This window comes from Nuphar pumila, chromosome 14, assembly GCF_984573655.1.
Source record: "Nuphar pumila chromosome 14, dmNupPumi1.hap1.1, whole genome shotgun sequence".
Taxonomy (NCBI): domain Eukaryota; kingdom Viridiplantae; phylum Streptophyta; class Magnoliopsida; order Nymphaeales; family Nymphaeaceae; genus Nuphar; species Nuphar pumila.
Window position 1 is genome coordinate 22,346,614 of NC_143262.1, and position 27,006 is coordinate 22,373,619.

Here is a 27,006-nt window from a genome sequence, read left to right on the forward strand (position 1 = left end):
GAATGGGTTTTCTCGATTAAGGAAGATTTTTTTTTTACCTTTTATTATTATTATTATTTTTTTGGAGGGTTTCAATCTACTTTCTCTATACACGCTAGATTTAGGCAATGGCCTCCTCCCTCTTTTATCTTTTCCCTTCCTTCGAACAACAGATTCTGCCGGCCCATTCGAATGATAGTTTGGGTTTCACCAGCCCACTCGAACGACAAGACCAAAAATATCTACGTTAATATTTTTATTTTTTTTACGGTGAAAAGGCTGGTGCATTTTTCGATTGGCTGGATTTTTGGTGGCTGTCCTCAAATAGAGAAGGGAAAACACTAACCTATTTTCGCATTTCCTGTTTTTATGTTTTTTGGTGGTTGTCAAATCCATGCGTTTGATGACTTCAGATCGAGTGGAGGCCGAGTCTTCGTGCACACGAAAAACGAAACTCTAATACCACTATTGGATATTTATGTTTGAGGATGTGCACAATGGAGGAGAACCAGAGAGACAAAAGAGAATACTAATGACTCATTGGCATAGGCAGAGCTGGGGGGGGGCAGAACTGGGTTGTATCCCAGTCCTGCCTCCCAGCCCAGTTATATATATATTTTTAAAAGCTCAGCCCTGACTGCAGCAAATTTGTCCATATGAAATAGATTTTTATTAATAATTGTAGCCATTTTTTATTTTATCTCAATTTTTTTTCGAGAGCGCTGCCCTCCAAGACCAGACTATCACACCAATTTTTTTTTTTTTGCTAACCCCCTCCCCCCTCACATGAATCCTAACTACGCCCCTGCTCATTGGGAAACGACATGTGTCAAGGGGGATGCTTTCTTCCTCGGTTTGTATAGGGTGCAGGCCTCCCTTTGGTGTAGCCGTTTCCCCTAGCCTTTATTTGTATATTCATTCCATGGGTTCACATATTTATGTGAGTTAAGTGCTCATCATTTTGTGGTTCTTTGGATTCCATTTATGAGACCTTATGTCACACAATGGATCCATTGCTTGGATCCAACTACAAAAGCACCGAAGAGAGTTGGTTCTTGGATTTGGCAAATACCACTTTAACCTTTTTAATAGGTGGGTGTTAAGAACGTGAAAAAATAAGCACAACTTCACCTTCGTCAACATTTCAGGGTTTCCAAGTTCCAACAAAGCTACTCTGATGCCTTTCCACACCCAACTCCCCAAACCTAATGTTTGGAATTGGTAACGCCCCATTTGAGTGCAAGTGCAAATTAAGATGGGTTGCATCAAATTGAGCAGTTGATCTTCGGAAAGATCAGGGAAGAGAAAAAAAGAGTGCATAGAATAGCTTATGGTGATGCTGTTGAAGAAGGGGCTCGTCACCCTCGTGCGTCGCTCGTCGAAGAATGCCTCTAGTTGCTTCGTTGCGCATGCCTCCTCTCTATGCCACAGCCCCATAGAACCACCGTCGCCCTTTCCCACCTCCCCTACTTCATCGGTTCTAAAGTGGCGCCAGGTACTCTTTTTGCCCTTGCCCGCCTCGCCCCTTTAGAGAAAATTGAGTCTTTTAGTCAGAGACATGGTGGTGCATATGGTGCACCTGAGAGTTGCCATTGAAGCCTTTCACAGTGGCAGATTAGCTTCCAAGTGACTGTCGTTTTGTCAATGGAAGCTTTTATACCAAGAGACTTTTGATTCTTGTAAGAGGATGTCTGATGGATGAGAGAGTTAATGCCAAAGTATATGTATTGGTGGGACCGGCTTTGTTGGTTTCTAGTGGTTATTTTGTAACCTTTGTAAGCTTACAGGATGAACAAACTACACTAGTGTAAACATGCATATGATATTGTGTGAACTTTTACATGCTACTTCAAAGTCTAATCTTGAGATTGTGGAGAATGTTATATTTGTAACAACTTGGAATAAAACACACAGCAGTTGCTCACTTTAATGGGTGATTTGGAGGGGGTTCGACCATCGGTTGGGGAGGATCGCCTATGGTGGAAACATGAGAAAGATGGGTTTTTTTCGGTGGCATCCTGTTATCGTGTGCAGGGTCCCTCCTGGGTTACTTGGCTTCCTAACTGAGCTCTTTGGGGGCAGTGATATGCCCCCAAGATCGGTACTATTAGGTTGGGTCGTACTGCATGGAAGGGTGTCAACTGTCAACCGAATCCAACTTACATACCCGCGGCTTTCGCTTGGCCAGCAAGTGCCGCCTGTGTCAGCAAGACGTCGAGACCAATACACACCTTTTTGTTGTTTGTGATTGGGTCCAAATGCTACACAAGAACGTTTAGGATAGAGATCTGCCTATGCGTATTTCTAGCTCACGCGACTTGTTCCTCTTCAGGTGGCAACAGGGAGTTTGGGGAAAGAAGGAATATGAATGAAGGTGTTGGGGCGCACAGAAGTGAAGTCATTTTAAAAAATGCAGCCACTAACAGGAAGCTGGTCCAGCTGCGTATTAGCAGGGATTGCAGAGAATGGGTCATGCTAAAACAGGGTAGCACATTGTCACAGGCAATGCAGCTTTAGCGGGATCGAGCTGGCTGCCTTCAAGGGGTGCGAGTGATGAGAGGGTGGTGTATGTTCTCCCCCGATGATGCACTGAATCCCGCATCTCGTGTTCGGGGGTCCGAATGAGCGCCACGTATGTAAACACATGGGGCTCGTATTCCCTTGTATGTTGGCATCACTTCACATCGGAGTCTGGTGCGATTACAAAGACTTAAGTACCCTTTCTTGCTATTCTTGCCATGAAACGACAATTTGAGAAAATGACAAAAATGTCCTCCATTCAAAAAAAAGGAAACAATAGTTCAAAAAAAGGACAAAAATGTCTTCCATCCAAAAAGTCGAGGATGATGTTGACTCTTCAAAGTCTAAACAGCGAAACGAACCTGAAACACTCTCTCTTTCTTTTTTGTTTGAACTTTTCGTCGTCATCTTCTTCTTCTTTCTTCTCCGTGAAACACTGTAAAACCCTCTCTCTCTCTAGAGAATAAATTAAGGGAGGCAAAGAGTCAGCGATCCGATGGTGATCGTCATCCTCTTTCTGCTAGCAGTGGCCGAAATGATGCCCTCGTCCAGCGGGCAACCGACTGCGGCAGCCCCTCCGCCATCCGTGTACCCCTACGTCGACAATACTTTCGATCAGGGCTATGCCTTCCAGGCTACCCTGATGCAGCTCAACACGGGCGTTCGCACCCTCAGGTCTTGGCGGGCATTCGTCGGGTTCTAGCACTTATCTCGACCTCCGACGCCGTACTCTCCGACAAGACCCACCTCTCAGCCAAATTAATGGCAAATTGCTATGCGATTTTCGTAAATCGCTATATCGAGTAGCGATTTACGAAAATTGATATATCAAGTAGCGATTTATGAAAATCGCGTAGCGAAAATAAATAGCAAATCGCTATGCGATTTTTGTAAATCGCTAAATCGAGTAGCGATTTACGAAAATCGTGTAGCAAAAAAAAAAACAAAAAATCGCTAAATCAAGTAGTGATTTACGAAAATCGCGTAGCGAAAAAAAAATCGCTAAATCAGGTAGCGATTTATGAAAATCGCGTAGCGAGAAAAAAAATAGAAAATCACGAAAAAGGGTGTTACGAAAACCTCGAACAAGAAACAACCGAAGGAAACATATGAGCGCCACGATCAAACAAAATACTTTATTGTTCTTTTTTGACAGTTACAAGAGGGAAATAAAAGAAAGAGTATATAAAGGCCCCAAAAAAATCTTTCGGGGGGCGCTGCCCTCCACGACCTCCCGCCAACTAAAACCGTGTCTTAAACATAAGCCCAAGAAAAAAACCTGCGCCGGGGGGAGCCCTCGGACCCCCTCTTCCGTAAGGGCTAAAACTCTGAATCAGGCTCTACAACTCATCAAGTTGAACCATGCTACAATCAGTGTGCAGGTCAGTCGGTGCTTGATGGAGCAATGTAGGATCGTCTGCTGGATGTGTGCAGAAGCAGAAAGAGAAGGGAGAGAGAGAGGGTTGATGATCATGGCCTTCTCTAGGGGGGATTCCTTTCTCGGATAATCCTGCAGTGCAGGGACTGGGTCTTAAATAACCATCTTCGGGGTACTTAAGTCTTTGCAACCACTTCTTTTCTAGAATCGTCATTTTTTTTGGCACCAATGGAGGAAAGGGTACTTAAGTCTTTGCAACCGCATCGGACTTCAACGCTAAGTGATGCTGACAGACATGGGGATACGAGTTGCACATGCTTACCTACATGGCGCTCATTGAGACCCCCGAACATGAGATGTAGCTAACGACTGCCTTCGGGGGGTGCACATATAACCTGCTTCGGCGAGTGATTGCTTATCACCCTTGGTTGACACGGGGTTCCTATTTTTTGTACTTTTTAACTCCGAACTTTGTAATTTTTATGATTGTGAATTGCCTTTTTCTCAAAAAGAAAAAGAAAAAGAATAAAGCACACTCCTATGTTACTCCTTGTATTTATAATCCATGGATGCTACCATCTCGTTGACAGTGAACTCACGATATGCTTGGGAGTGCCAGATTGTGAATGAAAAGAAAGAACGTGACTCTAGTAGAAGTCTCGTGAGTGTATGATATTCCAATTATCCTGTGTGGGAGGGCAATCAGAAACTTTGAAGGATGAGGTATCATTGCGCTTTGATTGTTGAAGTGGCCAAACCGTATTTTGATCAAATGTTCCATGATTCTACACACATGATCATGGTTACATGGCAAAGTTCGGATCCGGTTATAATTTCACCATTGTTTGAATGTTCAAGTGCAAGATGTATGGAGAACTGAGGAGGTTTGCTGGGATAGTGGCACTTAAGTCAGAAAGTAATGGATGTGAAAAGTGGCCATGGCTTTCTCAGGTTACGTTTGATTCACTGGACAAACGCTGCCCGGACATGCCAGGCGGCATTTGTCCAGGACCCATCACGGGTTCCACCGTGCCCCATTGAAAACAAACAGGCAGGGACAGGTCCTGCACAGGGGCCGCTTTGTCCCAGCGGAGAACCTGTCCTGTGAGTCAAACACCGCCTTAGAGGGCTGGTAAATTTATAAAACATGAAATAGGGTAGTAAAGTTCACAAAATCCACTTGAGTCTTCATTATGGTTCTGATAATCTTTATTCCAGAGGGCTAGAGGTTTCCATATCAATCTCATGCGAGTGAAAGTTTAAACACTATTAAGCAGTTGCAGAGTTTGGATCACCATCCTCACATGCTTCCCAAGTGGTGGGAAAAATTCTAACCAGAGGACATTTTCCAATTCACTACTTTTCTAGGACTTTGCAGGCCATTATATTGAAAACGTGAAGATACCTTCTGTAATATGGCTTCCCTGTTGAATTTGGAAGACTAGAAGGATTCTAGTTAGACTATAATTACACATTGTGTCATGTTGTCTATACATGTTGGTGTTCAGCGTATTTTATTGTGCTCCTACTATTAAAAACAGGTTGTTTTATCAGAAGCTTCCCTATTTTAAGATATGAAAATGAATGTTTTTTTTTTATTGTTTCTGTTTTCATTTCATTCCTATTTCTTTTTTTCTTTGTGATAGACAGGGAGGGTGCAAAAGACTCTTGCTAGGGAGGTTGTTATGGCTGGAAAGGGCCTACATTCAGGAGTTGATGTGGTTACAAGGTTACTTCCAGCTAAGGCAGGAGAGGGGAGGTACTTTGTTGTTGGTGATCATACCTCAAGAGTTATTCCAGCCACCATTGATTTTGTTGTGGAGTCTGCATTGTGCACCACTTTATCCAGGGATGGGATCAAAGTTAGAACAGTTGAACATTTGCTTTCAGCACTAGAAGCGATGGGAGTTGACAATTGTCGTGTAGAGATAGTAGGTGGTGATGAGGTATGGGAGCAACTTGTCTATTTTTTCCGTACAACTGTCTTGTAGAGATTGTAGTTGCCATGTTTCATTGTCTGTGACTATGAGTTCTGGACAATTTTTATGACAATAATAGTAATAACAGTTATTGTTACTACTAGTACTAATACTAGAAAGAGTAATAGTAATGTATTGCTGTACATCTTTGTTGACTAGAGCTTCTTGAAAGTCTTGAAGTGGAAATCAGACTTAACATTGAAGAACTTGGAGCCTTATTATTGTGAGACACTTCATTTACAAGATGAATTATGCAATAAAATAGGGGGTAAGCTTTAAACTCAAAGAACAAAGCGCAATGTCTAGATTGTCCTTGTAGGAACACTAAAATTGTGGGACAACATTTTGAAATACAATATATTTAGTGGAACAGTTATGAACAAGTCATATGTGCCATTTTGGTGTTGAGAGATTAATTTTGTCACTTCTAGTTTATGGGTATGTCAAAAGTCCAGTACATTAATTTTCTTGGTCTTTTTGTTATGCAATCATTGAAATGAAACAACTTGAAGAGGAAACAGCAAAGTTGAGGAGGTGTTCTACAATGCTGTGATGCATGTTTCACCTCACTGTTTACCACTTTGACTTTCTAAATACAGATACACAATGATGTGAAGCATGTTTCACCGCACTATGTACCATGATGATTTTCTAAGTGCTGATTACTTGCATTCTCTATATTCATAGTGTTGGATAAAATTGCACTAAAATATCTTATTCATCAAACTATGTAGGATTCTTCTGTGTATCTTTCTGAAAGAGAAAAAAATGCGTCATTTGTTCGAATGCAGGTTCCTTTGCTAGATGGGTCAGCAGGAAGATGGGTAAATGCAATTGCAGAAGCTGGTTTATGTGATGCTGTTGATAGCTATGGTAAATGCATAGGGAAATTGACACCTTCAGTTGTTGAGCCAGTTCACATATTGCATGGCGATTCCTTCATAGCTGCATATCCTTCAGAAAAGACCCGCATCACATATGGAATAAATTTTCCACAGGCAAAGTGATCTTTTGGCTTGTTATTGACTCATGTTTTGCCAAGTCATTCCACTTTGTGTTCTGCCGCATTAAACTTAATTCGTTTCACGATCTTTCTAAAGAAGCAAATAAATTATTGTCTTCCAAAAGGGTCAAGCTTTGCTCTTTTACTGGTATACACCTTACCAGTACTCATAGACAGACTCCTAAGCCATGATAGACCTTTAGGATGATAACTTCTTTTGGATGCGTTCATGGGTTATCCCTTTGATGTGCTAGGCTTAGTTAGGCTAATCCTTGTTGGCCAGTCATCTCCCACAATCAGTTTAGGTTGATTGGCTAGGAAAGGACTGGCCTATCTTTGTTTCTTCTTTGGCTGAATGAACTATGTAATGCACCAGATGACCATACAAAAACCCTGTCTAGTGGGGTGTGAGATTTGATTGATTTTCTTCTGACTTTGATAAGTTCTATCATGTTGGTTTATGATATTTTTGTTTGTGACTGTTGAAAGTGTTCACTGAAGTTGCAAAGATTGAGTGGCCTTGAAGTTGATGCTTTCAAGCTCTGTGTGGGCTTTGAACAGTTTATGAGGGAAGTGCGATTACTTGCTATCCTGGAATTGATTTAGTTGATCCCGTGAAATTCAATAACATCGGCGACATATGTCAGGCTGAATTACAAAAATGATTACTGATGGAAGCCATTTGGCAGCTTGATGGATGAAACAGAGAATGTTGGCTTTTGGGAGATATGGAGCAACTAATATCCATAAACCTCACTAAATTTTAGGAGGCCAAGGATGCACTTCTTCTAGAGAAAGCATGCCAACAAACTAACTAGGAAAGGAAGCATCAGTTGGTTTAAGAGGTAAGGTTGTTTTGACAAGAGACCAGATCAAGTTAAGTTGTGGGACACTGTTGCTCTGACAAAGCCATTCCCTTTATGGTGTGTTTGAATGCACGTAAGAAATTATTTGAAGAGTTAAACATCACCATTTTGGTGGGACCCAACAGATTCGTTCAAATGCAAGAGAAAAACTCCCCCGCTTTTTGCATTGGCGGGGTTTTTCTCCCCGTTTTTTGAGGAGAAAGTGGCTGGGGACCCCAGCAACTTTTTCTCCATGATAAAATTACCTCCATGATTTTGTTTACTAGGCAGTCAGACACACTCTTGGGCTCCCAATGCAAGGATCGTAAAACATGTTTCACAGAAAATATCTAAGTACAGATGAGGCAATATCTGTAGACTTTCTTATGTCATTGAGACCTTTATTCAGAAAGCCTCCTGCCTTCACAATCTCTCAAGATTTGGTATAATTAATCATTGAAGAAACCAAGATAATTTCTCTTGGAAATGCCAAAATAGATTTGTATTTACAGCAGCTTGCCCTTCATAGTTTACTTAGGATTATAGAATACAGCCAACACCATCAAGAAAATGTTGCCAATGTATACAGATGATAAAATACCAAGAATCTTCCACTTCTAAACTGGACTTGGACCAAGTTGGATGATGTGATGAAGTGATGTTCAAATTATAGAACGTTCTATTTAGTGATTCCTCAAAGGGTTTATTTGATAAAAAAAATTCTTTGAGTGCAAGGAGTGATGAAAATATAGTTGACCTTCGTTTCATATATTCGAAAAACCTGTTTTTATTTTACCTTTTCTGGAGTGTATGCAAATTTTATCTCATTCACGTGTTTTAAGATTTTGAATTCTAATTATTTTTGGATTTTTCCTTCTTTTTAGGTTTTATTTGATTTTTAAAATTTATATGTTTGTTTTTTGGAATTTTGAATTATTTTTTTGAAAATTTTGGTTTTTGAAATTTTAGATTTTTTTTGATGACGAGCAACCCTCCCCGAAGCAAGGAAAACCTGGGTGGGCCCCCACGATCACCCTACCTTTCTTTTTTTTTTGGTAAAATTGAATTGCTCATTCCTTAAAATATTTTAGTATTTTTTCAAATGTTAAAATAATTGAAATTTTTGGATTTGTAAGACATTTCATATTTTAAATATTTTAGTTTTTGAGATCTCTTAATTATTTTTTAAATCTTACATAGGAACTTGTGAAATCCTGTAGGTTGCTAAATTGTAATTTGAATGAAATTCATATACTTTTTTATGAGGAACTTGCAAAAAGGTGTTTTTTTAAGAAACATATCAGGTAATGTCTCTCGAATCTTGAACATTGTTTTAGGTCACATAGTCACTATTATCATTCTTAGCAATTTCTTGTCCAGATTTTTCTTGGGATTATTTTTAATGGTTACTTGAGACAATCTTGGGAAAATCTTAGAAGTTTTAAAATTTGAAAAAAATATAAAGAACAAGAAAGGAAAAATTAATAGGTTTTATATTATTTTTCTTCTGAAAGATCTAAAGAAGCAAGTAGAAAAGAAATAAAAATAGAAAATGTAGGCTTAAAATATATGAAAATAAGGATTTTTTTTAAAATCACATGAAAATATCGTGATAATGTGTGTTCTTGTGAAATTTTGAAAATGTCATGAAATTCCAAGTTTTTTTTGCTGCTTTGAAGAAATGATGATATTGTGATATTGTTGAAACATTGGCGATATTGGTGACTATGTTTGATCGTGGAATTAAAATTGAGATCCTAAATGCAGTGTGTTTTTGACATTTCTAGCTTCCAATGACATAATTGAAACTCCATTAGACATTAGGGTTGAGAGATGTACATGTTAACATTCAAATTTTGATGAAACTTCAGACTGTTCAGGGCATTGACTTTTCATTATCCCCAAAAGATTAATCTCTGCAAGAGCTTAATGTTAGCAATGTTAATCATAACTAATTGCTATTTTATGAATCACTTCAAAAAGAAAAAAATGGTTTAGAAAATCTGACTCGGTATGATTCAGTAACTCTGCTTTTCTTGAAACTAATTTAAAACCCTTTATGCGTCAACTTTCTTAACGAATTATTCATTGATGCTCGTGCTGAAATCACTGTAAAACCCGAAATTTTATTTTAAAATAAGTTAAATTATGCAAATTGGGCCTAGATCCAGTTTCGGATCCAAGATCCATAAAGGATCCATATGTAAATTATATCATATTTGAAATATATATATATATATATATATGTGTGTGTAATTTAATAAATCAATAAAAAGATTTATAAGATTATGCAAGGGATCCATAGCTGGATCAATTTGGACCCAGCCTATGGATCCACTTTGCAATGGGTTGCGGGTCCAAACTTGTGGACCCTAGTAATCAAGTGAACATGCACCGGGTCTCGGGTTCGGACCCGAGTCATGTCCCTTGTAGCAGGTAGGTTACGAAAAGAAAAAAAAAAATTTTAATTTTAAAAGCAAGAAAGCTCTTGGACCCGGGTCGGACCCGACCCGGATCCGTAACCCAATAGGGTTTTTAAAACCCTATATCGGGCTGTAGCATTCAAATAAAAGGGGAAAAGCAAGAATCGTGCCTAGGGCACGATTCCTGCCCTTACCAGAATGGAAGGAAGGGGGGGGTCGGCTGGCGTAACCGAAACCCCGCGCCTCTCGGCGAAGGGGGGGGGGGGTTTCAGCGATAAAAGGGAAGTGGAAGAGGGGGGTCTCACCCTCTCCCCTCATCTCCCTCGTTTCTCCCTTCCCTCATCTCTCTCTCCCTCGATCTCTCTCTCCCTCTATCTCTCTCTGTCGAGTTGGGTGAGAGGAGGTCGCCGGCGAGCTGCGGCAGCCCACATCCACCATTGCCGACCTCCAGCGAGCTCCCCGTCACGGCAGCAGCAAGGAGCAGCTCCAGCCTCAGATCGTCGGAAAACCAGCGAAAAAGGTACAGGCTCTCTCTTTTGAAATAGGGTGAGAAAGGGGGTATAAACTGGATCTTATGTAAATTTTTTTGGGAAATCTCTTTTTATATTGTGTTTTTTTTTGGCTTTCGGTGGGACGAATCACAGGGAGTTAAAGTGCGAGTTTTTCACATGCTAATATTTCACATGCTCGAAGGATTTATTTTCAGCAAGCAAGGGAAGTTTCAGCTCGAATGGGGTTAGGGTTTTCAGGATGGCTTTTTGAAACCATTAAGAATCGGGTTCCTGGGTGTAAAACTGATTTTTAAATTCGATCGGTGATTTAATATGAGTTGGGTATCACTTGTTTTGTTGGGAGTTCATGATTAGGTTATGAATACACTGATTTCTTCTTGTTGTATGATGTCCAAATTTGTGGATTTACCCTGATTCCAATTTAAAGCTATTTAGATTTTTTTTTAGCATGTCTCAATATACTTGTATGGGTTCACGATTTGAGATGGTTCAACATACTAAAATTTTATTTGTTTGTTCACCTGTTAGTTTGAATCCCTTGTTGCATAATGGACTTAGGGTACGTATGAGTAAGGTCTGCCAAGAATGTGAAGTAATAGGATGCACGCATGGTAGGATCCTGTTATGACAGAATATACTGATTCTTTTTATCTCATGTATTCGGTACCAAGTTCTTTACCCAGAAGGGTGATCTGAGGGTTTTGGTAATAGAGCGATTGCTGTCATAAGCTCTCTACCCTAGCAAGCTACAGTGACTGTTTCATCTAGATATGCAGGTTTACCATGCTTAATGAGCATCCGTAGGATTTAAATTATGCCTTCTTGCTAATACCTTCATTTTATTGTTTAAGATGCATACAGATCTATTTATCATCTACATATAAGGGGTTCTCCAGTAGGTGTTATTTAACACAAGCATGTAATTAAATTGATTCTTAACTTTTGTCTATGGCTATATACATTGACGTGGAGTTTTAAGGGGATTTCTTTTTCCTAATTATGCATAAGCATCCCTCATGTTCTGAAATTTTTCTTTGGTCTTTCTGTTGGTTGTGTGCCAAACCCAGCTGATCGGGTTGGCGGGTCATTGCTTCTCAAATAAGACTACATTATACCTGTGTTAGTCCAGCTTTTCATGGTTATATTTTTATATACTCATGTGTAAGTGGTCATTTGCTTCATAATTATTATATTGCTTAGTAGCATGATTGATTTACTGTCATGCATCCTGTCATGTCTATTTACAAGGTAATTAAGAGGCATATGGACGTGCAAAGATTGTTAGGCATACACCCATATAAGTTGTATGACACAAACGTTATGGGTGTTATCCTAATTTAGCTAAACATGTAAATGTTTTCGGTGGTTATCGTACAGGCTGTTTTCCAAGGTTTAACTAAATATTTTAAGGCTGAGTTAAATTGGCTTGTGTAAGGTTCAGTTCTTCTTGAAATTTTCATATTTATGCCTACTTGATATTCAGACCTGTGTGTGTAAGAGTATGATATGTTCTGTTTTCCTGCATTTCACACATTAAGCTAAAATCAAAGTATTTGCTGCCAAGCTACATTTTATGCACATCGTACACTAACTTGACGTATTGACACGTGCACCACCACTTGAAGGTTCACATGCTGATTAAGATGTGTAATGTCATTAAAATGGGTATGTGACATGAACATGTATGTTAAAACCTGCATTGACAGGCTAAATAAAAATCATACATGGGATATGAGCATGTGGATGGAATGAAAGCATGAAATTTAAATTAAAGTTGTGAACTCATGCATATGTATATGTATGTTATTGTTTCATGCACACCTTTAAATTGTCCTAAATGAATCCGCATTGAAAAACATGTGAAAAGAATGCATAAGTGGCATACTCTTTATGATTTTTGCTTATGCATGTGGTAATGATCAAATTAGATCATTTGTGGCTGGGTGAGCCTCGAGAACTAGTTGTTCTCCGTTTTAATTATTTTGATACATTGCAACAAATCAAATGTGAGAATTGTTGTTTTACCGCACTGTTCTATGTTGTCACGGGCTGTGGTCCCGTGAAAAGCTTAGCATGCTGATGTGCAAGCTTATGTTATTAATTTTGCATGTAAATTTGCAAATGTAAAAGAAATGAATTAATAACCAGATAAAAGAAAGTAAAGAACAATGTAATTCACTTTCTCCTTGATGTCCCTGCTTTAGCGTGAAAATCTTGGATATTGCGGTTTAGGGGAAACCGTGAGGATACAAAAACTCCGCGTGCGTTTTGTTGCCCCTGAACCCGATATTGAGGTTCTTCTCCTTGCCACGGTTTTAAGGAGAATCCGCCACTTTACCCGGGAGTGGTGCGTTAGTCACAACTGTGAGTTTGTTTGGTATACCAAGAAAGTGACGCCAGTGGATGTTGTTTTCCATGGTGTCCTCGACTTTGGATGCTGTTTTCCAAGGTTCCGATGGATGGTGCTGTTTCCTGATATCGGTCGAGGGCTAAGTTTGGAACCCGGTAATAAAATACAAATTGTGTGTAAAGCTACCCCGGGAACCCTACTTGACCTCGGGGATTGTACCCGTTTGATGTATCCGTGGGCAATGATAAATTAAAAAGAGGAACTTAAGGATTGTGTGCATTTAATAGGACATGCATATGAAAAGGGAAAACTTAAATGGAAGATAATAAATGGTTCATGCATTGCACATAAATCATACATATTCTTGCTATGCATTAGTTCATGCATGTTTACCTATTCACTTGGTTGTTTATGTTGATCATTGTATGATGTTGAGCTCTTTTGCATTTAATTGCCTTATTGATTAAGTTGTGATCAACGTTACATATTTCGTGTTCCCTCCTGTTAAATGTTTAATTATGCATGAATGGTTAATTGACTTAGGAATTGATTATAATCGTATTCCTCAAAATATTACATGGATCTTATTTATGCTCTTTTTCTTATTTGATTCATTAGGGAAACCTGTATGCAGAATTCTTCGGATTTCTGACCCTCTTATTTTATTGGGTTTTCCCAGGCACAGGTGATCAGTGAAGTCGACTCGCTTCTGAGGGATACGAGGGTCACATTTGTTTCAGACGGCTTCACTTACGGACAGAGTGGCTCTACTTGTGTTTTCTTTTAGTTCTTCTAATTTCCTGCAATTTGATATTTCACTTTTGACATTGAACATATTACTCTTATTGATTCATTAATAAAAGAGTTCAGTGGATTGGTTATGATTGATAAATGTAAGTTGCTTTGCGGTGTGTGGTTATCCAACTGGAATTGGAACTGTAGGGACCCCAGGTCTCTGGAAAGTTTTCCGCGACTCTTAGAAAAAAAAAATATTCCGCATTTTTCAAAGGTAGGAGTTGGGGTCGTTACAATCACAACTTCATGACATTTGAGTCAGGCTGCAAAAGTTGCATATCTTTCCAGTTTTCAACTCTCTGATGATGATCCCTTCTTCTGATCCAGCATTACATGTAGCAGCCTAGAAATTGAAGCCAAAAGTAGATTCTTCAAGTCACGTTACACAATTCATGAAGATAAATGTGGTTTAAAATTGGTATAACACATCATGTTGGGGTCATCTTTAACACGTGAAAATAGTAAATAGAACATGCTAAACATGATCCGAAGGTTAGTTTTTGCTTTTGAAGATTAGATCTATGTAAATCAAGTGTATACCACCATTATTTATTGTGGTTCAGTACCACAATAGAAGCATCCTATATATACACGCATCTTTGTGTGTCAGGGTGGGGCCAGCCCACTAAGGGATGAGATTTTTGACCTTGGCCCGGCTCAACACAATATATATATATCCTCCCACTAAGTGGTCCACCCACCTGTCCTCACCTTCAAAAATCCTATTTAGAGGTGTTTTTTGATAAATCTGACTGTACAAATGTGATCTCCATGGTTGAAAACATACAAATAGACTCTTGAATAAATTTTTTTTTGGTGTATAGATAGGATCTTATATGTAGAAAATTTCAGAAATTTCAAAGCCGTTGATTTTAGATCTTTGTAAAATCTTATCTGTATATCAAAAACAGTCGACCCAAGAGTCTTTTTAAGGATTTTGACCATGGAGATCACATCTCTATGGTTAGATTTTCTGAAAGACATCTCTAAATATGATTTTTGAAGGTGAGGATGGACCATCCTCCCTTCTCACATTATATATATATATATATATATATATATATATATATATATATATATATATATATATATATATATATATATATATACCTCTTTGCCCGCCCTCTTTGTGGGTGTGTACGTTTGTGTCCCAGTGTTGAATTTTGAGAAATGCTGTGTTGTATCAAGGGTATCCGTATATCCTGTTTCTACATCCGTATCCGTGTGTGCTCATAATTTGCAAACAGGTCCTCCATCCTATGGGCATTCCATTGTTATAAGTACACAACCTATCTCTATTGCCAGAAAATATATGCTGGCTTTGCCTACGAACTGACCTAAGAGTGCAGATCACATGCCATAAGCATGTGTTTTGTCAGTTCACTTGCATATGAACTGCCTGAATACCTAGGTCTAGTATTCTTCACTACCAATTATGCCAATGTATACTCGGCAGCTTGTGATGTGTGTCAAAAAATTTGTTCTCACCTAGGCAGCAAATGAGCCCATTTTGTGAAGATAATGCCCTTTCACCTAAGACCATTTCAATCATATTTATTTTTTAACAATGTTTGATCTTTAATCCTGTAACAAATAATCAAAATGAAAGTGTGTACATATTGATTGGAAAGTAATGAGAAATGAGGAATGGTGCTTATATGGAGGTCTTCATCTTTGTGGTTGCAGGTGCCTGCTATTGGCTGTCAGTGGTTTTCTTGCTTCCCTATGGATGAATTTGTCTATTGGAAAGAAATCTCTAGATCAAGAACATTTTGTGTTTATGAGGAGGTTCCATTTTTTTATTTTTATTAATTCAGTCAATCAGTCTTTCCATTCAAAAAGTTTACTTATGGCTTTGTTTTGTGAAATAAAGATTATTCATCCTTTGACAAGCAATTGCATCACTAGTCTGCATTTTATGTCCGTTTCTTTCTGGAGGTTCTGCCCTTTATTGGTTATATTTTTCTTCTGTTAAGTGATGAAATTTGTGTCTATAATTGATGTTACCAATATGTATGTTCAGCAGCCTTCTTTGGGGTCCTAGAAACTTGTATTTGATGAACTGTAAGCATATTTGATAGGCAGGAGAAAAGGAAGAGCTCAGAAGTGGGTTGGGGAGGAAAGTTTTTTTTTTGTGTGTGGGGGGGGGGGGGGGGGGTTGGTGGTGTGGGGTGTGGGTGTGGGATAGAATGTGAGGTATCATGGTCACCTTAATCAAATCACCACATTATTTATTAATAAATTGAAGAGATTAAAAAGTCAAAAATTCCTTTATCTGACAAACTATAAGCCCAAGCAAGTCTTCACATAGTTGTTAATACCAGAATGGACAAAAATGACCTAACCAGAGAGGTTCCCTTCAAGTTGAGGCAAAGATAATCATTCCCAACTTGCTCAAAAGTTCGTGATTAGATTTATTGATTGCTTTCGTGAGAACATTGGTGAACTGTTGTTGACTTCAAACATGAGGGGTCTTGAGTATGTTACACACGTAAGGCAGTATGATTTTTTCATATATAATGGCAGAGTCATCATTTTCCATATGTAAGGGCAGTATCATCGTTTTATATGTGAGTCAGTGAGTGATGACAGGAGTAGGTTGTTAGTCTGTTATGTGTCATGTGTCATGTGTACTGTTTACATTCTAATGTGTGTCATGTAATTTATTTAATACTTAATAGGGGCATAAGCATAACATGCCTTATGTTACCTAAATATAAAAGAGTTCTAAACTTCTAATAGATGAGACATCCCAACAAACTAAGGACTCTCCTTTTGGCTGCAGAAGTTCACCTCCCTTTCTCCCAAGATTCCTCGTAAAATTCATGATACAGTTTCAGAGCCTGACAATATATCATGATAAGTCCATTGATCCTTTTGTCTCTCATGACTCATTTTTTCTTTCCTTTTCTGAAATCCTTCTATCTGTTTGTTTTCTATGTTGAGTCTACTCTAACCCTTCGTGTCCTTCTCTAATTCCTCTGCTTTATTCGATGCTTCCTTTGATCTTTGTATGGTGTAAAGTTTTCCTTTGAAAAAGGTGTTTAATAACTGGTTTGCATATTCAGACATGAACACATGCCAGATGTGAACATTAACTATATCTGGTTATCATGTATGCATTTATCAGAAAAAGGAAGCCTGCTTATGTCTTCATGCCGTTCAGATTGATCCTAAACGTCAATCTTATATTCAGCCTGTTACCCTTACACTCAGTATGCTAACATCAGTCTCTTATTCAGCCTGCTGTCACTTTTTCTATTTTGCTAACTAGTCAGTCTCAGTCTGCAGTCACCCTTTACATTCAGTCTTCTATTATCTTTTTTCTTCTTTCAATTTATTTCTTCTGTTCCTATATCACTTCTTAGTCCTAGTTCTAATGTCATTAATCCCTCTTTGATCATCCTTTTTAAATCAACTTGTGCCTGAAAAATTAGATTCTTCCAACTTTATGACTTGAAAAAGAAAATCAGTTCCTTTCTCAAGTCATTGATTGGTCATTTGGATGGGTCTGTCATTAAGCCTGATGAATTTACCACTGGAATGGAATCCAATGAAGGGGCAATAGCCAAACCGAATATAATGCAGCCTATGTTTTCCAAAAACGGAACATCTAGCTGTGGTAGCCTACTTAGCGGCTACTTTATGTCATGGACTACTCCTTTAAGCTCTTATTGGACTAACTGCTTCAGAATTCTCAAACACTCTACATCAGTGGTTTTGATCAGATTTCAACAGTTTAAGATTTGTCAATTGAAGAGAATTTGGAAACCTTTAAAAGATAAGTTCATCTATTATGAAGTACGCAAATTGAATTAAAGGCATAACAGACCAGTTGACAATAGTGGGAAGCCTGATTAACGACAATGACATCTTTATTGAAACTTTAAAAGGTTTGGGCGATAAATATGACTTTCATTGTCATGGCCACTAATAGGCTTCCTTGGCCACTAGTAGGGTTCCTTGGCCTACTCACAATTGAGGCCTAACCACCTAAATGATGATGATATCTCTAAATACCACATTCCATTAGAGTTTTGGAGCTAGTAAAATCAACTCATATGCAGTATATATTCTTTTACGTCTGAATAACATATATGTGAGATACAATCAAATATAAAGAGTAACTCATATATAATCCCGTCAGTAGCATGGCTTGTTTCACTTCCAGTTGATCATTTTCATATGGACAGTGTGCATGCTGCATAGTTCCATTATTCAACTTGGATGTCATGATATCATTACCAATGGGTTTAATTTTTCTTTCAAATATCTTCTATTTCATAGTCAGAAATTTCATTCTGTGCCTTAACTTGTTGATGAGCCTTGTGCTTAATTTTGGTGACCTAAATGGTACTGTTCCCTCCAGTAACAAGTCATGGTTACAGGTACTATTTAGCAATCAGACCCTGTTTATGTGGCAGGATTTTGCGTAATATAAACGTTAGATCTAAATTTTTTTATTTAAAATTGTCTTTTTTTGTTGTGAAGTTTTGGTGCATTATCAGCTATTGATTTTTAGATTCTTTCAAGAGCCTATCTACTGTCAGATTGATCAGAATATCCTAATTTAATGATTTTTTTCCCGTAAAGACTATGCAAATCACATTTATGGAGATCCACAAAAATTTCAAGATAAATAAGAGAAAATCAACAGGGTTACTGGAGAGTATGGGACCATAAATATGAATACAGCAGTGCACAATATAAAATGCACACATAGGTGTTAATTTTGTATCACCAGGATCTGTTGCAGTCTATGTCACATGGGTGCGGGTGCGGGTGCGGGTGAGGGGATTCGGCACTTCCAAAAAACCCAGGTGCGGGGGTGCGGCAGGGGCAAAAATGTAATATATATATATATATATATATATATATATACATATATATATATATATATATATATATATATATATATATATATATATATATATATATATATATATATATATATATATATATAAGGGGGTCCGGGGGTTCCCCCGACGCGGGTCGGGGGTCCAATTTTTTTTGCTGGTGTGTTTGTTTGAAGACTCGTTACCCACGTTCTGCTTGTTGTGTACTTTAAGGCAACGGGACAAAATTGATGAAACGAAAGGATTGACAATTTGATCGACCCCGCCTGCTGCGTTCTGCTGACTGTCATGATTCAATCATGTCTGAAACTCCCTGGTCTTCACAAAAAAAAAATATAAGCACAAGGTTTGATGTGGTTTGTTGGAGAGAGAGTCTTCATGAGGCCTACGACTCCACTGCCACGCAATAGGATTCTTCAAATTTCATTTTATATACAGCTGCACGACAACTAAAAGAAATTTATTGGATTGGACATGTGAAAAAGAGAGGTCTACACAAGGCTACAGCTAGAGCACCCATCTCGTTAGGAAAACAATGAATACTAATAGCCAGCAAGGCTACCACCATCATTATCATTTATTATGGAGAGAGAAAATCCTTTACGAAAAAGAAGGATCTGGATTGAAAAGGCTCTTCAATTTTAGATGGTTTTAAAAGTGCCCCTTTATAAAACAAGAGCAGCAGCAGCAAGCAACTGTCAGCAGATTTTTTTTTTTTAAATTCCGCAGCCCATTTCATAGGGCAATTTTTTTTTTTTTTTTTTAAAATAAACCGAAATGATCTTGGGTGCGGCCAACACACCCAGGATCGGGTTGACCGCACCCGGTGCCGCACCCGCACCCGCGTCGACGCGGGTGCCGCACCCTGCTAGCCGAATCCCTGTGACATAGGTTGCAGTGAAGAGGAAGACACGATGGGAAGGGCTGATACCAACTGTGTATCGACTGCAGCCAATGTCACCCGCAGCCCTGAAATCGATTATTTATAGTTTGCGTTTACAAACTATTTAGGGTACTAAACTGCCCTGCAACCAAAGATGAGAATTACAATAAAGCCATTAAGTGGCACATAACACACACAGGTCTGGATCTGGCTCCAGACCCATACTGTTTTTCATAGGAATGTCACAAATACCATGTAGATGCCATGTAGCAGCATACCCATGTCATGACCACATAACTACTGGGTGTGATGATGAACAGTGGGATGATGGGATAATGGAAGCAAATGGTGCAAAGTCTTCTCATCAAGATATATATGGTGCATGTACTTGTTATTGAAGGGAGAAGGTCCAATAGGTCAGTCACCTTAGTGTTTAATGAGTCATGTAGATGACTGTGTTTTAATCAAGAAGGACCGTGAACTGTTAAATTTTGATGAAGTTGGATACTTGGTCAAAGTCATCAGTCAAGAAATGTATAATACACCAATATAGGTGACTACAAACTATCCTTAGACCTAAAGATATGAATTTTGCTGGGTCAATATGGGGTTGGAGTATGAAATTCAAGTCAAATGGGAATGTTGAGAGACATAAAGCTTACTGACAACAAACAATTGCAATTGGGAGCATCCAGTTTATTATGGTAAAACTTTTAGTGTTCTACATATAATATGTATATGCTTCTTTTTCTTGGCTTGTTCGTGATTGGCTATGTCACATGTGAAATGAAATAGGGATCTTCGAAACACGAGCTTAGATTCACAAGGGAAAGTGTCAAGAATGACACTAGAGCATAACCCTTAAAAAGGGTATAATTGGAAACAAAATAAAAATAAAAAAGGTATTCTTTATTGATATGAAAAATCAATTGCTTAAGAAGCATTGAAATTACAACAGAAGAGGGGCTGCACCCCTTTGTATACACAACTGAAAGAGGAGGACTCAATAGAGCTGTTGGACACAGTCCAATGGCTCTAAATAGAGCCGTTGGACTGTGTCCAACAACTCTATTGCTAATCAAGTCTGGACAGGATTTGACTAACAACTGTCATTCTAGTTCAAACTGAACTAGATGACATAAAGAAAAAAAAAGTTACAGAAAAGAAAGAAATGAAAAATATATTTATATATATTATATATATATATGTACAGTTTTATATTTTAACACTCTCCCTCAAACTTACGGTACAATGAGCGAAAGTTTGTCTAAGAGAAAGTGAAATCGAGGAGCAGTGAAAGGCTTTGTAAAGAAGTCTACTAACTGATATTCTGAAGTGACATATGGCAGATCAATTATCCCGTGTAGATATTCCTCTCTGACGTAGTGACAATCTATTTTGATGTGTTTGGTGCGTTAGTGAAATGTTCTGTTACTAGCAATGTATATCGCACTTTTGTTGTCACAGCACATTTGTGAAGCCTTTGTTGCTTCAGCTCCCGTGTCAGCAAACAGTCGTCGGAGCTAAACTACTTTCATGGTCGTGGTTGCCATGGCTCTGTATTCAGGTTCGGTGGATGAGAAAGATACCTTATGCTGCTTTTTACACCTCCACAAGATCAATGATTCTCCTAAAAAAACACAAAAACCAGTGGTTGAGTGTTTGAGTGTCTGTTATTGGGATCACCTCTCCAATCAGCATCAATATATGTAATTAAATCAAGAGAAGAGGAGGAAGATAAGAAAAGTCCTCGAGAAAGAGAGGACGGGATGTATCTGATAATACGCATGACTGCTCCCATATGAACAGAAGTAGGAGCATGTTGAATTTGACTTGCTACGTGAACAACATGTGCTATATCTGGTCGGGTAATGGATAAATAGGAAAGTGCCCCGACAAGCTGTCTGTAAGGAGTAAGGTCTGCAATAAGTTCTCCATCATCAATCTTCATTTTAACATTAACAACTTTTGGAGTGTCGACTTTCTTATCATCAGTAATACCAGACCTGAAAACAATATCAAAAGCAAATTTAGTCTGAGATAATAAATATCCTCTAGGAGAATAAGCAACTTTAATGCCTAAAAAACATCTAACAAACCTAAATCAATCATTTCAAAATGAGATTTAAGAAGTGTTTTAATCGTTTCAACTCCCTGTTTATCGCTTCCAGTGATGATCATATCATCCACATAGAGAAGAAACGCAATGATCCCTGCATCAGAATTCTTAATAAACAAAGCAATGTCAGTTAAACAGAATTGAAAACCAATATCAATCATAACACGACTAAACCTATCATACCAAACTTTCGGTGCTTGTTTAAGTTCATAAAGAATTTTTTCTAAGCGAAGGACTTTACCCTTAGGAATACTTAGACCAGGAGGGGGTTCCATGTATACTTCTTCAACTAGCTTTCCATTTAAAAATACATTTTTGACATCCATTTAAAAAATAAACTATTTTTTGATAGAAGCTAAGGCAATTAAGGTTTGGACAGTTGTCATACGAGCCACCGAAGCAAAGATTTCTTCATAATCAATCCCATATTCTTGGGCATAACCTTTGGCTACTAATCGAGCTTTATATCTTTCAAGAGTACCATCACTCTGTTAAATTGTATCTCCTATGTACATATATTTTTATATGTATATAATGAGAGATACATATACATATATGTATCATACATATGTATATATATATGTATATATATATATGTATATATATATATATATATATATATATATATATATATATATTCCCTTCATGTAACCCCAGAGGTATTTTTGTCTTTTGTTCTATTTTACGCATATTTACATTTGTAAATATGTTTGTAATTTATTTCTTTTTTCCTTTTTCTCTTTTCTTTTTCTTTTTCATTTGTTGACTTAGTCAACCTTGGAGGGGGGGGTCCAACACTAGTCGTTGGACCCCTCCAACGACTAGTGGGAGCCCCTCCAAGGCTTCCTCTCCTCTATAAAAAGGGTTGAACCCCCATTATAAAATCATCCATTGCTTGGAGCATTGTTCTCCAACTTGTTCAATAAAATTCTTTATATTTTTGCATTTGGGTTCTCTTTTTGTACCTTTGTGTACATTGTTCTAAGTGTTCTTGTGCCTTTGTACACCTCTCCCTTTGTGGTGGTTGTGCGTATTTAGCACTATATCTTTTTTGAGATATTTTCACATGGTATCAGAGCAAGGTTGGAGATTGAAGATCGTGTGATTTTTCTTCTTTTTCAAAGTGCCTCGTAAAGTGTGCCTTTGGCTTCTTGGTGATTGAAGTAGGGACTTCTCTTCCATCAATATTTTGGAAGATTCTTACGACGAGAAAGACTTAAGAGTCCTTTGTGGTACGCATATATTCTCCATTCTTCTATCTCTAATGGGTGAGAAAGAGTCCCACTTTTCACTTGGTTTCAAATTAAATGGTTCCAACTACCAAGTTTGGGCCGGTAATATGGAGGCTCACATTAAGGGGAAAGGTCTTTGGGGATATGTTAAAGGAACCATTCCCGAACCCGAACCTAAGATCACCCTTATTGATAAGAGTGAAATAAAAGTTCTTGATGGCGAAGAAAGAGAAAAAGCTTTTGAAGAATATAACAAAAGACATGAGGAATGAGAGATAAAAACTACAAAATTCTCTCATGGTTCTTTTCTTCTGTTGAAACGAAAATAAATGCCAATATTTTGAAGTTCAAGAAAGCCTTTCAAGTATGGGAATATCTCGAAAGAATGTATACTTCAAGAGATTTGTCCTATAAATATTACTTCCAAAAGAAGGCATTAACCCTTCAACAAGGGGAAATGTCCGTTAGAGAATATTTTGCCGAGCTATCCTCCATTTGGGATGAACTTGCTCTTCAAGAACCTAAATGGAGTGGAGAGGCTATTGAATTAAGGGCCAAATAACTTGAAGAAGATCACTTCTTCAACTTTTTAAACGGGCTTAGACCCGAATTCAAGCAAACTAGGTCTTTCTTCTCGTCTTTCTCTTCTCCTCCGTTGGAAGATGTACTTACCAAGCTAAGTGGAGAAGAAACTCGATTGGGGATGAATAAAACCAATCAAAGTGTGTTGGCCGTTCCCTCTAAAGATGAAGATGAGGGTGCTTATGCCGTCTCTAGACCGGGGAATAATGTCAAAACATATAAACCCCCTCACTTCAACAAAAATCAAGGAGGAAGAGAAAATGGTGGACAATATGGAAGAAGAGATTATAGCAAAATCATGTCACTTTTGCAAAGAACCGGGTCACATTAAACTGATATGTCCTAAATGGAAAAAGATGGTGGCTATGTCTACAACTTTTCAACAATACAAAGAGGAAAGACCGTCAACTTCCAACAATGTTACATTGTCTCTAAATCAAATAATGGAAGCTCTTCAACCTCTCCTCAAGGGATCCGTTTCCGGAGCCGCCATGTCCACCTTCTCTCCTCCCGGTAAGATTCTTTGGCTCTTAGACTCGGGTGCATCCTTTCATATGACTCCAAATGTTTTTGCACTTTCTAAATACTCAAAAAATTTGTTACACTCTTTTGTTTCTACGGCGGATGGGGCTTCTCTTGAAATAAAGGGAATTGGAGATTTTGAAAGTCAAGGTTTTTTTGTTCCTAAAGTTAGATTTATCCCAAAATTAAATTTAAATTTGCTTTCCATCTCTCAACTATCGGATCATGGGTGTGATATCAAATTCTCATCAAATAAATGTTGGATACAGGATCGCCAGTCCAGGAAGTTGATTGGAGAAGGCTCTAGGATGAGAGATCTATACTTTATGAAATTTTTTCAAATTCCAAAACACTCTTTTTGTAATGTTGCCCAACATAAGGATATAAATGTTTGGCATAAACGCCTTGGGCATCCAAATATTGTCAAGCTTTCTTATTTACATTTTACCAAAACTTTATGTAAAAACTTCAATTGTAATGATTGTATTCTTGGTAAAATGAGAAGCTTACCTTTTGGACAAAGAACTATGCTTTCAACTAAGCCTTTTGAAATTGTGCATTCGGATGTATGGAGACCGGCACCCGTTGTGTCTAAGGTAGGGTTTTCATATTATGTTATTTATATTGATGATTTTTCAAGATATAGTTGGATCTACTTCCTCAAGCATAAACATGAGGTGTTCTCTACCTTTAACGTTTTCCATATGATGATACAAAACCAATTTAATAGTAAATTGCAAATTTTTAGAACCGATTCCAGGGGAGAATACCTTTCAAATGATTTCAAAAGTTATATTAAAAATAATGAAATTATTCATCAAAGGTCTTGTCCCAAAACTCCTCAACAAAATGGATTAGCCGAACGAAAATATAAACATATAATAGAAACTACAAGAACCTTACTCATTTCTCAAAAAATTTCAAAAAGATTTTGGGCCGAAGCAACTCTTGCATCGGTTTACCTCATAAATCGACTTCCATCCAAAAATTTGAACCAAATAACCCCTTTTGAAATCTTATATAAAAAGGAACCCGACTACAATAGACTAAGAATTTTTGGTTGTAAATGTTTTGTCCTCACCGACAAAAATGATAAATTATCTCCTAAAGCTATTTCTTGTGCATTTTTAGGATATTCGAAAACACAAAAAGGTTTTAGATGTTATGATATTAAAAATGACAAACTATATGTTTCAAGAAACGTGACCTTTTTAGAGAACATAAGTGGTTTTGAAGAACACAAAGCTCATGAAGATAATACCGATTACTCATTTTTGTTTGAACTATTATTTAGAAATGAAGATTTTTTTTAGTGATGATGAAGTAAATGAGGATGAGGGTAGAAGTGAAAGTACTCCACAACCCATCCAACATGAAGAAGAAATGATAGTTGAACCAATCACCTATACACATAGAGATAAAAGTACCTTTAGAAGTGCAATAGAAAAATATAGTAACCCTAGTGAATCTTCTAACCAATCTCGAAGAACCGAAAGATCTAGGAAAAATCCTTCTAGATTTATATCCTGAGTCTTTTTCTCCAAAGCATAGGGCATGTCTTAGTGTCATTCACTCCTACCAAGAACATAGAAATTTTGGAGAAGCTAAGGAAAGAATAGAGTGGAGGGACACCATGGATAACGAGCTTAGAGCCCTCAACAAAGTTAAAACTTGGGTTTTTCAAGATCTCCCAAAAGGAAAGAAATCAATAGGATGTAGATGGGTTTATAAAGTCAAAACCAAGAATGATGGTACTCTTGAGAGATATAAAGCCTGCCTTGTCGCTAAAGGGTATAGTCAAGAATACGACATTGATTACAAAGAAACCTTTGCCCCTGTTGCACGAATGGTCACTGTTAGGTGTTTGATCACCATTGCCTTTATTAAAAACTGAACATTTATCAAATAGATGTCAAAAATGCTTTTTTAAATGGGGACCTTAATGAAGAAGTATATATGGATGCTCCTCCCAGCTTGGATGTTCCAAAGGGAAAAGTCCTTCGCTTGCAAAAAGCTCTTTATGATTTAAAACAAGCTCCTAAGGCTTAGTATGATCGATTTAATGAAATAATGGTTCAAAATGGTTTTGTTTCATGCTACACTGCTCTGTTTATTAAAAGGTCTGATGCAAGTATTGTGATTTTACTGCTCTATGTTGATGATATGTTGATAAAAGGTAGTGACATAAAAGGGCATCAAAGGTATTAAAAACACTTTGAAAGAAAGGTTTAAATGTCAGATTTGGGGTATCTAACTTATTTTCTTGGTATTGAGGTAGCCTATTCTCATAGAGGCTATTTTTTGTCTCAAACCAAACTTGCATGTGAGATTCTTGACAAATCTGGTATTACTGATGATAAAATTTGTGAAACTCTTGAAATTGTGGGATCAAAGATGAAAATCGATGATGATATTTCGTTGAAGGATCCTACCCCCTACCGACAACTTGTGGGGTCTCTAATGTATCTTAACATCACAAGGCCAGACATCTCACATGCCGTGAACACTACAAGCCAATTCCAGCATGCTCCTACATCCGTTCATATGGGCGCTGTTCTCCGAGTTGTCAAATACATAAGGGGAACTATCAACAAGAGAGTTTTTCTTTCCTCATCCTCTGAATTAAATTTGATTGCATATACTACCTCTGATTGGGGAGGTGACCCAAATAATCGTCACTCCACTACAAGCTTTTGTATTTTTTTAGGTGAATCCCTAATCTCATGGAGATGCAAGAAACAACAAAATGTGTCTCTGTCTGTTAAATTATGTATATAAATATATATATATATATATATACATATACTTATATATATATACATACGTATATATATAAGTATATATATATATACATACGTATATATATATACATATATTTATATATAAACATATTTCTTTTTTGGTTTTATTATTCTCCAAATACCCAATAGGGGTATTTTGGTAAATCCCCATGTAAACTCTCCCCTCCCCTTTTTCTCTCTCTTTTTACTTTTTCTTTTTTTCTTTTACTTTTTGTAAGACCACAAGG

General features: G+C 37.7%; 1 protein-coding gene across 3 annotated transcripts in view; it reads left to right on the top strand.

Annotated features, from left to right (window-relative positions):
• Window positions 1–477: 477 nt before the first annotated feature.
• The window catches only part of LOC149816615 (putative UDP-3-O-acyl-N-acetylglucosamine deacetylase 1, mitochondrial), a 182,677-nt gene continuing 156,148 nt past the window's right edge, over window positions 478–27,006 (top strand). For 2 of the 3 annotated variants that reach the window (XM_089986648.1, XM_089986649.1), the window contains exons 1-4: window positions 478–1,474; window positions 5,524–5,823; window positions 6,648–6,854; window positions 15,471–15,572. In XM_089986648.1, the coding sequence (XP_089842774.1) occupies window positions 1,310–1,474; window positions 5,524–5,823; window positions 6,648–6,854; window positions 15,471–15,572 (774 nt within the window). In that variant the 5' untranslated portion in view covers window positions 478–1,309. The remainder of the gene's footprint in view (window positions 1,475–5,523; window positions 5,824–6,647; window positions 6,855–15,470; window positions 15,573–27,006) is intronic. The other variant, XM_089986650.1, reaches the window with a different exon arrangement.